Source organism: Arachis hypogaea, chromosome 7 (assembly GCF_003086295.3).
Source record: "Arachis hypogaea cultivar Tifrunner chromosome 7, arahy.Tifrunner.gnm2.J5K5, whole genome shotgun sequence".
NCBI lineage: Eukaryota > Viridiplantae > Streptophyta > Magnoliopsida > Fabales > Fabaceae > Arachis > Arachis hypogaea.
Window position 1 is genome coordinate 77,690,372 of NC_092042.1, and position 16,947 is coordinate 77,707,318.

Here is a 16,947-nt window from a genome sequence, read left to right on the forward strand (position 1 = left end):
GCATCAGCTTGCCTTAGAACTAGGTCCCTGTTTTGAAAACTTCTAGGCTGGACTTTTGTGTTGTATCTCTTGGCCACCCTTTGCTTCAGAGCTTGTTCTGTTAAGTTGGCCATATTTTTTACTTTGTCAATTAAATCCAAGCTTTCATGGGTTGTCAATGACCCTAAAAGCATTCTTGGGCTTGGCTCTCCAAGTTCTACTGGGATTACAGCTTTTTTACTGTCAGTGAGTTTGAATGGAATTTTATTGGTGGTGGAGTGCACTGTAGTTTGGTATGACCACAGTACTGACCACACCTTGTCAGCCCAAGAACCGAGATATTCATCCAGTCTCTTCTTTAATCCATTTAGGATTACCTTGTTTACGGCCTCGGCTTACCCATTCGCCTGAGAATGCTTCGCCGAGACAAATATTTTCTGGATTCTCAAGCCGGATAGAAATTGTCAGAATCTCGCGTTTGTGAAATGGATCCCGTTATCCGTGATAATGGACTTGGGAATTTCAAACCTCGCTATGACGTCTTTCCAGATGAATTTTCGACATTGGGCAAAGCTGATGCTAGACAATGGTGCAGCTTCGATCCATTTGGTAAAATAGTCTATAGCAACTATAAGATATTTTACCTACCTGGGACATTGTGGAAAAGGTCCCAATAAGTCCAACCTTCATTTAGCGAATGGCCAGGTCGGGATGACGAATACGAGCTCATCGGGTGGCGCTTGGTGGAGGTTGCTGTGTTGTTGACACTTGTCACATTTTTTATATATTCAATGGCATCTTTGATGAGCGTTAGCCAGTAGTATTCGGCTTTGACAACTTTCTATGCCAACGTTTTTCCCTTAAGTGATGTCCACAACAACTTTCATGAACTTCTTGGAACACATATATTGTTTGTTGTTCATTTAAGCATTTCAATAGTGGTTGGGACACACCCTTTTTATATAATTGAACATTTAACATAGTGTATTTGGCTGCTTTAAGCCGTAATCTTCTCGCTTCCTTAGGATCACTGGGCAATGTCCTATGCTCTAAATATTTGCAAATTGGGTTCATCCATGTGCTAACAATAGATGAACACAAGGTCAAAACATCGGGTTTCGTCACAGTGGACTCTGTAAGCACCTCTTGTATTAGACTACGATTTTTTGAACCAGGCTTAGTGCTTGCAATTTTGGACAACACATCAGCACGAGTATTTTATTCTCTAGTTATATGCTTGATTGAAAAAGAATCGAAGGTCTTTACCTCTTGTTGTACTTTTTTCAAGTATTGTTGTAATATCGAGTCCCTTACTTGGTACTTCCTATTAACTTGTGAGGTCACCAACTGCGAATCACTAAACACAGTTACATCCATTGTTCCAACATCCCGAGCTAGGGCCACCCCTGCAAGCAAAGCCTCATACTTAGCTTGATTGTTTGAAATAGGAAAGTCAAATTTAATGGAGGCCTCAGTCACCACGTCTTTCCCTTTGGTTAAGATGAGGCCTATTCTCCCATACCAAACATTGGAAGCTCCATCCACGTGAAGCTCCCATACTGGTATATTGGGATCAGGGTGCGTCATCTCGGCTAGGAAGTCGACCATCACTTAAGCCTTAATGGCTGAGCGTGGTTCATAATGCACGTCAAATTGGGATAACTCAATGGACCAGTTCATCATCCAACCTGCGAGGTTGGGCTTTTGCAAAATCTTCTTGATCGATTGGTCGGTTCGCACAATTATTAGACAGCTTTGAAAATATTGGCGTAACCGATGTGCCGATGTGAGTAATGCGAAAGCAAGTTTTTCAATTTTTGAGTATCATAGCTCAGGTCCTTGAAGGACCTTGCTAACGAAATACACTATTCATTGGTGTTTGTCCTGATCTTCTAAGACCAAGGCTGAAGCCAGGGTCTTTTTAGTCACAAACAAATATAGATACAAAGGCATACCATGCTTGGGTTTTACCAAAATAGGAGGGGATGAAAGTAAGTTTTTAAAATGTTGAAAAGCAGCCTCACATTCTTCTGTCCAAGCAAAGTCAACATCTTTTCTCATTAAATTAAAAAATAGTTTGGCTTTAGCGGCAGAGGCTCCTAAAAACCTTGATAGGGCAGCCAACTGACCTGTCAGCCTTTGAACCTCTTTGAGATTCCGAGGACTCAACATGTCTAAGATTACCTGTCACTTCTCGGGATTGGCCTCTTTGCCTCTTTGGGTAACCATAAACTCGAAGAATTTATCTCCCTAAACTGCAAAGGCATACTTCGCTGGGTTCAACATCATCCTGTAAAGTCGGGAGGCAATCAAATACTTCTTTGACATCTTTGATCAGATCGGAGTCTTCATTGGTTTTGATCAGCATATCATCAATGTATATTTTCATGTTCTTCCCGATCTGTTGCTTGAAAACCTTCGCCATTAGCCTTTGGTATGTTGTCCCTGCATTTTTTAAACCAAAAGGAATTACAGTATAACAGTAAATCCCCTTCGTGGTAATGAAAGCTATTTTTCCTCATTAACTTTGTACATCGGGATTTGGTTCTAACCACTATAAGCATCCAAGAAGCTTAAAACCTGATATCCCGAGGAAGAGTCGATCATATTATCTATGTTGGGTAAAGAGAAACAGTCCTTTGGGCAGACTTTGTTTAAATTGGTGTAGTCTACACACATTCGCCACTTTCCATTAGACTTTTTCACCATCAACACATTTGACAATCAAGTGGAATTAGTTAATTCTCGAATAAATCCGGCATCCAATCCCTAGACTTGGCTTTTGACCTTGGCTGCTCAGTCGGGTGACATCTTTTGATGTTGCTATGCAACCGGCTTGAAGGCGGGATCAATAGCCAATTGATGAGACATGAATGCAGGATCTATTCTGGGCATATCAGCAGGTTCCCTAGAAAATAAGTCTACATTACCTCTCAAGAAATTTTGAAGTTCCAATTTCAGGGGGTAAGGTAGCTCTTTATTAATCATGGTGTATTTCTCTTGCTTGTCCCTGATTGGAAATTTCTCAATCTTTTTGTTAGGCTCAGGCCTCGGGTTCTCTTGAAATTGGGTGTCTAAGTCAACAAGGAAGACTTTAGTAGACTCTTTGGTCTTATCGTGGAGTGTGAGACTAGCTTTGCTACACTTAACTGCAGACACTCAATCTCCTCGAATCTGTGCAAGCCGATTGTCCACCGTCAGGAACTTCATGATCAAGAACTTGTTTGAGATGAACGTGCACAAATCATTAAGTGTCTTCCTCCCTAAAATGACATTATAGGCTGTAGAATCTTGAAGGACAACGAACTTGGCTTGTATTGCGCTTATATTCATGCTTTCTCCTAAGGTAAAAAGGAGGTCCACGGCTCTATCTGGCTTAATATAATGATTCCCCAGAACAACAACTCCCGGGAGATGAGGTTTCAGGTGCTGATTCTTTAACCCCAGGGCATCAAATGCATTCCTGAAAAGAAGGTTTGAGTCCGCGCCGGTATCGACGAGGATCCTCTTTATAATACTATTACCCAATCTAGCCATGATAACTAGGGGGTTTGTCTTCATCTGATGTGGCAATCTGAAAGTCTTCCGCTGTGAACTGTACTGCTAGAACACTTGTTACCTTGAGAATTTCCGAATTGCGTCTTCAACTCCTTCCAAATTTATCCTAGCCTCAAAGGCATCAATATGCTCTTGAAGATCCGTCTTTTCGTCATACTTCAAGTCAGTGGGCTTATCAAAATGTTTTGGCAATCGAACTTGAAGAACGTGGGAGGCAAATGGGGTCTGACCCATGATGACATGTTATCGGGACTCCCGATGCCTTTTAGGAGTCTGACTCTTTGGCGGAGTCCGCCTCCTTTTAAACTGTGCAGAACGTGACTCTTATTTTGCCTGAAAATTGCCGTGTCGTCGAGGCGACCTTCTATCATCTTTATGGCGCAGGGGAGAAGGTGAAATTCGCCGGTGTTCCCTCTTGTGTTCATGGGTTTCCAAGGTGAGGTTCCTCCCGTTCCTTAGCTGGGCAACTTTGAGAATGAGACTGCCTGGATAACAAGTGCTCAGCTAACTGCCGTTGAAGTTCCAATTGGTATCGTTCCAGTTCTTGCACCCTATGTCGCATTTCTTGCGTGGCATAGTGATAGTCATCTCCAAGACAAGCGAAATGACGGGCTTCTTGGTTGATGGGTTCATGATTTTCATAGCCAGAAGGGACTTCCTCTCGACTTGGTGTGACATTTGTCTCGTGTCCATCTTCCAGTTGTTGACTCTTCAACGGAGTTTCTAAATTAATGGTAGATTGAATCCCTCGTTTGGCCATGATTCTTACTAAAGTGGGAGCCCGACAGACGGTGTCAAATGTTCGAGCTCAAAGCGAGGTCACAATCTAGAGAGGTGGAGACAGGAGATCCCAACTTCGACAAATGCAAAACCAGGCCGGTTGGGCAACCTACAAGACACTCCGACACTAAAGTCAATAGTGTGCTAGGTAGAAAGTGAGTTTCTCGTGTGTTTACCTGGTGGTTGCTTCTCCTTTTTAGTCTTTGCCCTTTGAAGCTACCGTTTTTCTAGCATTTAGTGCTCATTATGACTCATTATTTGTCGGAATTCGACGGTTACGAAATGCGGTGGTGTATCGTTGTGGTATCCGGCCTTATCCCATGAGATTAGTTACGACTTTAATCACTTGGTCGGTTATGTTCTCTTTTATCCGGCAATTATAATATTATAATATAAAAATATTAAAAAAATTATTAGAATTTATTATTGTTGACCATTAATTAATTATTAGATTAAAAAAACTAAATTAAAAAAATTAAGTTGATAACTAAATAATAACTAAAGATAATAAATTCTAATGATGTTTTAGCATTTCTTTTATTTCATATGCAACTTGGTAGTCCACCATATACTAGCAGTTAGACTTTTGAATTTAGAGACAAAAAAGGGTGCTACAGCTGGAAATTAAACCACTAACCTTGTCATAGTCTTACCTCTACTAATCAGCCAGCATTGTTCATATTATATTAAGTGCCAATAAAACTATATATTATATAAAAATAATGATTACATTATAATTTGCATATAATTTAATTATCGTTTAACAATAATCAACGAACTATAATTCATATGACGTAATTTTTTCATATTCACTTAAAAATTATGAATTTGAATTTCTCTATTTTTGATAAAAGTTATCATTTAACAATAATTTTATCTTTTAATTTTATAATATTATATTAAATTATAAATGTATTTATTTATTTTTATTATTTAAAATTTTATTTTATTATAATTTTATTTATTTATTTAATTATTATCGGTGATCCAACAGTCGAATCATTGATCTAATGACCCGGTAGTTTAGCCGAGTCAACTGCCAATTTGGTTTTGATACCTATGCTAAAATCACAAGTGTGCTTCCCTTTAGTCCTTAGAATTACATTCTGTAATCTGTATATCATTTCATGCTTTACTAGAATCTTTAATCAACTATTATGGTTTTATTGATATATCATGATAAATGATATTTTAAAATGCCAAATGATGCTGACAAAAAGAGTATCATATTTTATACCATAACAGGTCAACGTCATGAAATATTGGTTAGTTGATCGGGCAATGGTTAATTTTGAAATTTCAGGAAAGAAAAATCTATGATACACTTGTAATTTTAATTTTATGCTACCAAAATAAACTTTTAATAAAAAGAAGGCAGATATTTCCACCTTGGTTGCTACAAAGTTATGCAATTTTTGAAGATCATCTAGTACTTTCCTCCCAGGGAGAAGAATCCATGTTGGCTGAATGAACCTCTGAATTAGTCATAAAAGCAGCAGTTTCAACTATTAAGGTGCTATGTTCATGAGTGTCTGGAATCTTGTGTTTTCCTCTCTGTTGGTAACAGTTTCTCATCATTTCTAACTTCTTCTCATCGAATACCTGGGTTGTGTCCGGCATGGCCTCTTGAACTGCGCTTTTGCCTTCGAGCATTCTTACCACTGAAGACATGGTTGGCCTGTGCAATGAAGAGAAATTTATGCATAGAAGAGCCACATTGATGATGAGCATTGCTTCATTTTCATTCAAGTCTGAACCCAACCTCTCATCAACTAGGTCCAATAGATCACCTTTTTCTTTCAAGAGAAGAGCCTGCAAAACACAAAATTCAAGATTTTTGTTAAATCCTGTCACCAATCTGCAACTGAATCGAAGGCATTAATATTTCTAACAAAATGCAGTGAAAATGAAGTATAGAGTCGATATAGATAGTTGGCCAAGAAGCAATTAGACTCGAAAGATTTAACAAAGAAGATAATGTGCATTAGGATCATGAGGTTAGGTATTACCCAATCAAGAAGAGAAAAGCATTCTTCCTTTTGCCAGTTCATATTGTTGCCTTTGCCACTAACTACTTCCAAGGCAACAATTCCAAAACTATAAACATCTGCTTTGTCTGTCAAATAACCGCGCATTGCATATTCTGGAGCCATATATCCACTGCAATATAGAAAATTCATACATTAGTAGTGGTAGATATCCATTTTTCAAATTCATAAGTTATAAATAGCCGAAAATGTAGCATAGGCTGAGGTTTAAGATTCATGATTTAGGAACTAGTAGAGTATCTTAGTAACCATCTCTCTCTACATCTTAGCTGCAATATACAAGTGTTAATAATAAAATTACTAGACGACTTCAAAATAAATTTTTTAAGTATAGAACTCACTAGGTGCCAGCCACTCTAGTGCTTATGTGGGTAAGTCCATCATCATCAAGCTTGGCCAAACCAAAATCAGATATCTTTGGGTTTAGATCTTTATCCAGTAATACATTGGTGGCCTTGATATCTCTATGAACTATCTTTAACCTTGACTCTCCATGGAGGTAAGCCAAGCCTTTAGCAACGCCAAGACAAATCTTGCGCCTTGTTGACCAATCCAATTTCAGTTGACCATTTTCTTGGGCTACATTTTCAGTTGTCATAGGAATTAGAAGACATAACCAAGTGTTCACTAAAATATATACATGTGTGCAGCATTATATATTATCAACAGAAGAGATACCAAACATTCATAGACAGGAAAACAAATTACCAAACAAAGCACGAGCAAGGCTATTGTTTTCCATATATTCGTATATCAACAACAATTGATCTCCCTCCATACAACAGCCATAGAGCTTAACTAGACAGGGGTGTTGCAAAGCCGAAATCATGCCAATCTCATTTATGAACTCGCGATTCCCTTGCCTCGATTTAGAAGAAAACTGTTTAACTGCCACTACTGTGCCATCTGAAAGAACACCCTGCATTTTCAGATTGGTATAAATATGAAGTTTTCTTATTTCTAATTTTTTTAGTGAAGCAAAAACAAAGCAATGCTATTTATACATCTTCAAACACAACAAAATGAATATGTTGGATGTCCAGAATACCTTGTAAACAGTACCAAACCCTCCTTGTCCAATCTTATAAGCAATATCGAAATTGTTAGTTGCTGTTTTGATTTGCCTCAAGGTAAATACATTGGTTTTTAGATCCAAACCCTGTAGATCTGTTAATTGAACCCAAACATATTAAGACAAATCATTCTGGAAAAATTATTCTGAAGTCATTGGCAAAAACATTAATCAGCAACAATGAAAACAAATTCGTCATAGCCGAGCTGGAAAGTCGATTTAAAGGACAAGGGAGGCAAAGTTCATGTGTTAAATTATGGTATTGGACCTTTATATAATGAACCTTTTTGTCCTAAACATCCTCGCCACCAGGATATACCAAATACGAAGACGATAACAAGTGCTCCAGCAATTACAATTACAACTATATCCCCCACAGATATGCCACTTCCACTTTTGTTAGTTTCTTTTTCCACTGGTGGCATAAAGTCTGCTTGATTAAGATATAAGACATTTACACATTAGATCAGATGATGGAGATTACGGCAGAAAAGTAAAAATAGAACTTGAAAGAAAAGTAGAACTGACCAGGATTTACAGATATAGCTGATATTAGAGGACCATATACTGATCCAAATGGAATAGCTGTTGTCCCTTTCCCAGCCCATTGTAAGCGAATCTCCAAGGTGCTGCCGGTCACATTAGCAATAAATTTCTTTATGATTGCCTTACGAACTCCTCCTGCTTCTTTTGCAATATCAAAATCTTTTAGGACCAATTTCTTCTGCAATATTTCAATTCAAATACACATGGTTCATGTTGGCTACAGTTTTCATATTTTTAGTCCAGAAATTGATTTCAAATACTAGTAGTGAGTGAATCTAATGAATCAAATCGAATCAAATCAAACAATTGACACAACTGAAAACTTGATATGATCATGTTATGGTTGAGAAATTTTGGTTTACACTTGAAACTCCTAAAAAAGATGGGCCTAAAGAGGATACTAAAGGACAATTCATTAATGTTAAACAAACAACAACAACAATAAGAAAAAGAAAACCTTTTCCCTAAATGAGGTTGTTATTATTAAACATTTAGATGGAAATGGTAATACAATAAAAACACAAACCTGAATATAGATGTCAAATACACGCCTTCCAAGGCTGCTATATGTTTGATCATCTGTAAACATTATCTCAGCAAAATGGAGATGTACTGTGTAGCTTCCATTTCTCATGCAAAAACCATAATATGTCAGAGAAAGTGCAGAAACACGTGCATTCGTATACAATTCAGCATTGTTCATGGTAAGCTTAGATGTATTAGACCATGTATAATAGTCCCCAAAACTACTATCAAAGAAGTGACCAGTGTTGCTAACTGCCCAGTTTGATCCGGCACGAAGAGATCTTGCCGGTCCAGCTTCTTGTGCATCTTCATCATATGTAATATTCCCACTAGAAGTTATGAGTTTCCCACCGCAATTTATATGGAGAGAATATGAAGCTGGGACAAGAAATGGGTGAAAAAAAAATCAAAGGATGCCAGCGCAAAAAGATCTAATCAAATAAAAAAAGAGATCTAATCAAATATTGTTTCTCTATTCTCTTATTTCTGGCATCTATTTTCTTCTCTCATTAACTAAAAAAAGAAAAGGGCGATAAACTGAAGTATATATTGATGTATGAATGTTAGAAAAGATCAAAATGACAGTTCTTTTGAGCTGGATGGAGTACTAAATATGATATGTTATTTCTTGTCATCTTTTCACTTTAGCAGTTAAGTTCAAGGTCCAACAGTGATCAATTTACAAGCATGAAAACTTTGATAAGATAATTCTACGTTTCCCTTTGTCCCTTGAGCAATAGTAAATCTTAATAGTCTAGGAATCCCAGGAAATCAACTTACGTTTAGAACAATTAATGTTTCCCAAACATGGAACAATTCCCCTGAGAAAAATAAAGAATGCCATAATAAGTGAGCATAATCACATCATATCAGTTCCGGCTTTAGAGGGAAATGATTTAGCAGAGATGTTATAGAACATACAAGTTATGTTCCTTCATAGATGATGCAAACAAGTTCCTGAAGCACACAGTAAATAAACAAGTCTCAGATAAATTCCTAAAATTATCAGAAAACAAAAGGTACAGATGAAATGATTCATACACGCTTCCTTGTTGACAAGTCAACAGCTCTGGCTCTTTGATGCTGAAGTTGTTATATGAAAGATCTCTGTATCAATTTATGAACTTATTCAGAATAAAGTAAATGGAGCACTTGGTAGCAAAGAAGAACACAAAGAATAATGGTCTAGTAACGTACCAAGCAAAACATATACTACAATTCAATAAAGTAATATGAAAAGATTGCTCACGTATAGTCTGGGTTAGCTATCCAATTAGGTAGCGGTCCAGTGAAAAGGTTTCCAGTTAAGTACCTACGTAAACACAATGTGAAGAAGTCAATTTCTACAACTTAGAATAATCAGAAATTTAGAATGGTAATTTGGATCTTTACCTAAAATCCTTTAATTGACTCATCTGGATTTGCAATATCAATATTTATTTTGATTAAGATGAGATTGATCAATGACATGATAGCATAATCTCGTTGTCAGAAATGAGAACATAACTAGCAATAAAGTCAATTAAATTCACCCTTTTAGAATATATTCATGTGTTTATGCCCAACTCGCCATATTACATATTTATAAAGGTGCTTGGCGTCTTGTTGCAAACAAGTTAACCTAGTTCTTAATCAATTAAACTAGGTTCTCTTACAATCTTTATGAATCCAATTCAACTTTATCGACTGATTCGAAATTTCGGATACCACTTTTAGTGTCAGAATCATATACATTTGAATCTTACAATTGTTGATACATTCTATAGTGTTAAAGTACGCAGGTATACTTAACTCCTTAATGAATCTTAGACACCAGAGGAAAATGAGTAACATAACCAGATTACCGAGAAATATCTGTCCTCATACCAAAAAATAAAAAAGTTAGAGAAGATTTCTTACAGTATGTTCATGTTCAATAGGTGACTGAAGGAGCTTGGAATGGTTCCACTTAATTTGTTAAAACTGAGGTCTCTGAAAAGAAGTTATGTCCAAAGCGAGTATTATTTAAGAGAGAAAAGAAATGGCTTCAAAAAGTCAACTTAAAATATTTTAACCCCCTATATTGTAATCAAAAGACTGAACTGAGAAGCATGTTGATTGTTGATGCATGCACTTCATCAAATAAAAAAAAAAGCAAGAATTATGAGTGGCTTCAATTTCTGAATAAAAAATTAATCTTTAGAACAGCCAAAAGAAAAAATTAAAGCATAATGCCAACAAAAAAAGTGTCAAAAAGAGATTATAAAGCATTACTTACAGTGATTTTAGTGTAGTCACATTTCCTAGATAATCAGGCACTGTTCCTATCAGATTACAACTCCTCAGTACTCTGCAAACAGTTCAACAAAATCTCAATTTGGGACATAAAGGCATTAGTATCTCTTTTTTTCATTGTTAAAATAGATTCCTTACCGAAGCATTATTAACTCACAAAATGAAAATGACAAGGAAAAGAAATGATGCTCCAAGAATAATACTCACAGTGTTTCTAGATTTGTCAAGTTACTAAGTGGTGGAAAATAAGAACCTGGTCCTTTCAAGTCAGTGATTCTCCTGCATGACAGGTTTTAAGCATGTCAAGAAACAATCACAGAGAAATTTAATTTTGAAACTTTACTGGCTACAATTCGAACACCATTCTTACAAGTCGGTGAGGTTTTTCAAAAGTGAAATTCCAGAAGGAATTGGTCCACTCATACCACTCCCTTGCTCCACCCTGGCACAATTAAGAACAATTCTTTGGTCAACCAATTATAACTAATATGTATTTCACAAGAAACAGCTAAAGGTTAAATTTTAGGGGAATAATAGGTAAAGATTCACACAGCCTCTGAAGAGTAGTCCAGCTCTGAATAAAATTTGGTATAGTTCCAGAAAATTGATTATCGCCTAGTCGACTGCAGTAGCAGAGAGAAAGGAACACAGAAACATTACATTATTGTTATCCAACAGCAGTGTAGAGAATTGTAAATGGAATATGTAAAACCAATTACTTACACATGATTCAATTTAGTGAGCTTAGCAAATGTAGCAGGTAGATTCCCAGTAAAATGGTTGGAAGTAAGATGCCTACAGAAAAGTTGAAGTTTAGAATTGATAAATTCAACACTATAGGTTTCTATAAAAATGCAAACAACTTAAAGCAATTAGTGAACTTGGAAATGAATTTTGCGTCAAGTGATTATCCAAACTGTTGTAAAATAACCAAATCACAGGCAAATGAGTTAAAATTTTGAAAAATCAGTCAATAAACAAATAATTATGCTGCTTGACTCTTGCAAACGTAAACCCTAAATGCTAAAACTAGCAATTCCATGATCCGAAAACTCAAAACTATTTCTCAACAATTTAAATAACAAACTCAACCACAACAATTACAAAATGGCAACTGTATATAAAGCGCTTACAGTCTTTCAAGCTGGGAAAGATTTCCAAGCTCAGGAGGAAGCTCTTCGGTGAGTTGATTGAACTCCAAAACCCTACACAATTCCGAAATTCCGAAATTCCTTCAGAAATTCTCATCACACTTTTAAGCTTAGAAATTTTGTGTACATTATTACCAGTAACTTACAAACTTTTCAGGGTGGTAATGTTTCCCAGCTCCTTTGGAATTGAACCTGTTAGTCGATTTCCAAGAAGGGAACTGTCACAATTTAAGAAAATGTGCAGAATTAGTTTCATGGAAGTAATATAATGAAAAGAAGGGTGAGTGAGAGAGGAGTTACATGTTGACAAGTTTGATGGAGCCCCATTGTGGTGGAATTGTGCCGTTAAGGTAGTTGCGGGTGAGGTCACTGTAACAATAAACAAAGTAAGAAACTAAGAATGATAGATGGTGATGATGAAAAGTGAATTAAATACTTACATTTCTTGGAGGTATGGCAACTTCACTAGTTCACTTGGGAGTGTGCCCGTAAGATTCTGGTACTTCAGGACACTGTACGTACCACGTTCAATAATCCAATCATGAAAATTCATAAATTATTATGGTGTTTGCTTCCATACAATTATAACTTGATAGGTATTGGTACAATAAAATTGTGGACGAATAAAAATACGATATGTGGATTATATTATTTATATTAATATTTAAATTTTTAAAAAATATATATTATAACATTATTTTTATAATTTAATAAAAATAAAAAAAATTATTATTTAATTTTATAAAAATACTTAAATATTTTTTTATATTGAACAAAAAATATTTTTTTAAATTAATTAAATTTTAAAATATGACTAACTTTAATTTTATATTTTTTAAATTTTAAATAATTTAAAAAACAAAACAAAAACACATCTAAAAAAATTAAAATTATTCTTCTACGCTCCATTTTAAAAGGAGATTATTTCAATTTGGTTGAGGCTACCTTTTAATTTCAATGTTTGAAATGAGCTTTAGTTTTCTTCTTAGTTTTTAAATATATTTAAATATTTTATTTTGTTATATTTTTATTTTTATTTAAAATTAAATTTTTTTGAAAATTTTTTTATATTATTATCTTTTTTTTTATTCTTGATATTTTTGAACTTAAATTATTACTACAACCACTATAATTATGATTATTATCATTAATTAAAGAAGATGATAATATAAGGATATAAAATATGAAGAGATTTAATTTTGATCAAAGAAACCATAAAAATGTGAAAAAATAAAACGTTTAAAAAAAAGGACAGAATTCACTTTATAAAAAAAAGACTCTCAGCTCCCTTGCCAATAAATCAAAATGGGATTGTAAAACTAAAAGTAATTAAAATACTGTATATATCATTTAATATATAATTCTAAAAAATAGTTTTCATGACTTCATAACAATAAAATAATAATAATAATTAAATAAGTAGACAAACTGAATATGGAATACAAAAAGGTAATAATGATTAAATATTAGTATTTAATAATAATAATAATAATAATAATAATAATAATAAGAGTAAAAATCTTTTCAGGTCCTAATTTTTTTTTTGTTGAAACATAATGTACTTTAATCATTCTTAAATTCTAATCAGACCCTCATTCATTAAAGAAAATAGACAAATCAACTTTTGATAGTTGACAAACAGTTGCAAGAGTAGTGTGTTAGGTTGAAGCTGATATGTCATCTCCAAGTGATTATAGAGATTAAAAATCTCTCTCCCAAAAAAAAAAAATCTCTTCTTTTCTTTTTCTCTTCTTCTTTTTTTTTTTTCTTCCTCTTCTTTTCTTTTATCTTTGGCCAGTTACCATCATCTCTATCACTCTCATCATCGAGTTTCACCTTCACTACCATCACCGCGACACCACCATCATCAAACCAACCTCTTTTTTTTTCTTCCTCTTCCTTTCCTATTCCTACACCGTGCCCTATTTCTTCCCCAGTCCCCCATTGTTGTTGCCTTTGCCGATTCGAGGATGAGCCTTCGTTGTTGCTTCCGCCTTTCTGCACTATAACAATCTCTACCACGTGTGCATTTGTCGTCGTTCTTCTGCTCTCCATTTTTCTGTGCCGTAGCTATCTTGCATTTGTTCTGTCGTATTCTACTGTGGTTGTCGTTTTGATTCCACGGAACTGATGCCGCCGGAATTGCCGATGCCATTACTGCTATCGTCGTCTCTGCATCTTTCTCTTTTGTCTATGTCGCAGTTTTTGAGCTGTCAAATTGTCACTGTCGCCATCTTATCGATGCTGCTGTTGGTTACTGAAACTGCACCAGAGAAATCGCCAGCCACCTATCTAACCTCACAATCTCTGTCACCTAATTACTTTGCGATAGCGGATCTTTAGTGAAATTAAGTATTATTCTCTTAAATCCTAGGTTATGCGATTATGATGAAATTGGTGAACTTAATTGTGTTTGTTGTGTTGATTATTGATGGTATGATTATCATAATCGTAAGTGAATATGATTGGAATTTATGTTAATTACAAGAGTATGGTGAGTTTGGCTATATTATAGGTTGGAATTTTAAAAAAGAGGAGAATGAAGAACTGAAAAAGAAGAAATCGGAGGAGAAAAAAAAAGAAAAAAAAAAGAAAAAGAGATAGAGAGAGAATTTTTAGTCCCTGTAATTATTTGAGAGTAATACAAGCATTGTTAAATTGATCTATCTATTTTTCTTAATAGATAGAAGCCTAGTTAAAATTTAAGTATAATTAAGGTGGACATTATCCCTCGAATAAAATATCATAATAATAAAAGAAATGCAAAAGATGAGACAAAAGCACACAGAATAATCAAGTTGAGAGGCATACATGCTAACAACATGGCAAACAGTAAGATTGGTATTGGCAAAGGAGCAGTCACATGTCACTGCATTTATTAGCATTCCTTTAACTGCGTTTGATGAGTTCCAGTTCTCTAATCCACTGCATGGATCCACGCTGAAGTTCCAGTCCTTCTTCCCAACCTTCTTTGCTATCTCTTTCATCACTTCCACTACATATACATAAATATTCAAATGAAAAGTAAATTAGAGATTCATACTATATTTTAAACAGCTATAAACCAACTATACTTTAAAAATAAATAAATAAATAAAAGCTAAACTGTACTACACTATATAAAACAACAATTTTTTCAAGCTTGCAGAATCAAGCAGTTCTACTAATATGATATTGGATTAAAAAAAACTATATTCATCTACATATGTACGTACCTTCATCTTCTATGAGAGTAGCTCCATTAGCCAAAAAAGCGAAGCAACAAAAAGCAAGAAGCCAAAAGTAGAAAAGAGGAGAAAAATTCATGTTACTTATTATAATAGTCTTAGTGACTCTTTTTATGCCAAAGCAAGAAGAACATAATCTCAAGTTTAGGAAATGAATCTTCTCAATTGAAAGTTAATTATTGAACCTTACTATAACACTAACTATGAATTATCCTAAAACAAAATGAAAATTGATGATGGTGGCAGCTTGGTGAAAGATAAGAGGCTAGTGAAAGAGATAACAAAGGAAAAAAAAAATAGAAGATAACACTAATGATAGAAACTAGAAAGTATTAGTGTATAGAAGATGGAGTATAAAGATATAAAGATGAAGCCAAAAAGATCCTTAGCTTGCTGCCAGCTTATATTCTTCTTCATGGAAAAGTTGTTAGAAATAAAATATAATTGATGATGCTGCTTTTCTACGGACTTGAGTACTTAATATTATCTTCAGTAGGGAATTCATTTCAGTTCCTATTTATGGCCCACCTGTCATAAAAAGTAACTCCACATAAACTTTTGCATCATAAACAGTAAATAGGAACTCAAAGCATCTTTCTCTTCTTCATTAGAAGGAACTAATTTTAGTCCCTATTGTGTCCTAATTAATTAATTAATTAAAATATTTGTAATTAATATAATTAATTTTTTTAATAATGTAATTTAAATATTTAAATTTAAAAATAATTCACTATTAAAAGATATTAATATTAAATAAATTCATATATAACAATAATACACAATAGATAATTCGGGGTTACACTAATTTGTAAAATTACTTAATACAAAGAAAAACATAATTAAACTCTATAGTTGACGACAAGTCCTCCTTTGATTTTGTAAACTTAGAAGAAGATGAAGAAGAGTAGTAGAGAGTGTGAGAATACAAGTGTATTTAAATGGTATATATAGAGTAACAAAATATTAATTTATTAATAATAACGGTAACATAATAACGACTAGTTTCTAACGGCTATTTTTACAACGGCTAAATTAATATAATAATATAAATATAAATAATATTTTATATTAATTATGATATAAATAATTAATATAAATTATTAATTAAATAAATATTTAATTATTTAATTTATTTAATTATTATAATTATTAATAAATTAATTATTTAATTAATTATTATTTAAATAACTAATATAATTATTTAATATAATTAATTATTATTTAATTATTTAATATAATTATTTAATTTATTAACATTTTTATAATTATTTATTTTTTAAATAACTTACCATTTGGCAAGTTATCATTGGATGTATGGAGTTCCCATTCAAAGGGACTCCCCTTCTTGGTCCCCGTGAAGGAATTACATTCATTTTCACTCCAACACTTCAAAGTCTTTATGTGTCCGAAAAGGGACTCCATTTTTATTTGTCTACAACAAATTGTAGACAAATGTTTGGTATGTATATACTTTTACACTTTATATCTACCCTGCTAGCTAGTAGTAATATTTTATGTAAATTATTATGGAAAAATAAACATTTATTATTCAAATAAATAAATATGCATGCAAGACTAATAAAAATAAATGAATTTAAAATGTTTTTGTAAAGTAGATATAAATTCATATAAAATAAAATAATAGCAGGGTCTAAAACTCTAAATTATATGTGTTTCTATGAATAGTAGTATACGTTTTCAAACTTTGAAATACGTGTTCTTCTTGCGTTTGATTATAAATTGGATTTACTAGTTTTCTTCCACAAATTGAAAATTGTCAATTTGGT

General features: G+C 33.8%; 1 protein-coding gene across 3 annotated transcripts; it reads right to left on the minus strand.

Annotated features, from left to right (window-relative positions):
• Nucleotides 1-5,524: 5,524 nt before the first annotated feature.
• Nucleotides 5,525-15,341, minus strand: LOC112703556 (probable leucine-rich repeat receptor-like serine/threonine-protein kinase At3g14840). Of its 3 annotated transcripts, XM_072199708.1 has the most exons (24): nucleotides 15,149-15,340; nucleotides 14,745-14,928; nucleotides 12,374-12,445; nucleotides 12,234-12,302; nucleotides 12,080-12,151; nucleotides 11,916-11,987; nucleotides 11,506-11,577; nucleotides 11,334-11,405; nucleotides 11,153-11,224; nucleotides 10,990-11,061; nucleotides 10,766-10,837; nucleotides 10,408-10,479; nucleotides 9,758-9,820; nucleotides 9,550-9,615; nucleotides 9,430-9,465; nucleotides 9,289-9,329; nucleotides 8,510-8,886; nucleotides 7,966-8,161; nucleotides 7,706-7,867; nucleotides 7,414-7,532; nucleotides 7,074-7,284; nucleotides 6,707-6,944; nucleotides 6,327-6,477; nucleotides 5,525-6,129 (listed from the first exon to the last, which is right to left on the minus strand). In XM_072199708.1, exons 1-24 carry the CDS (start codon nucleotides 15,237-15,239, stop codon nucleotides 5,740-5,742), a joined length of 3,042 nt encoding a protein of 1,013 aa, XP_072055809.1. In that variant the 5' UTR covers nucleotides 15,240-15,340; the 3' UTR covers nucleotides 5,525-5,739. The 3 variants fall into 3 exon arrangements, with proteins under 3 accessions (XP_072055809.1, XP_072055810.1, XP_025610830.1); XM_072199709.1 differs by lacking the exon at nucleotides 7,706-7,867 and having other exon boundaries at nucleotides 15,149-15,341; XM_025755045.3 differs by lacking the exon at nucleotides 15,149-15,340 and having other exon boundaries at nucleotides 12,069-12,151; nucleotides 14,745-14,813.
• Nucleotides 15,342-16,947: the final 1,606 nt, after the last annotated feature.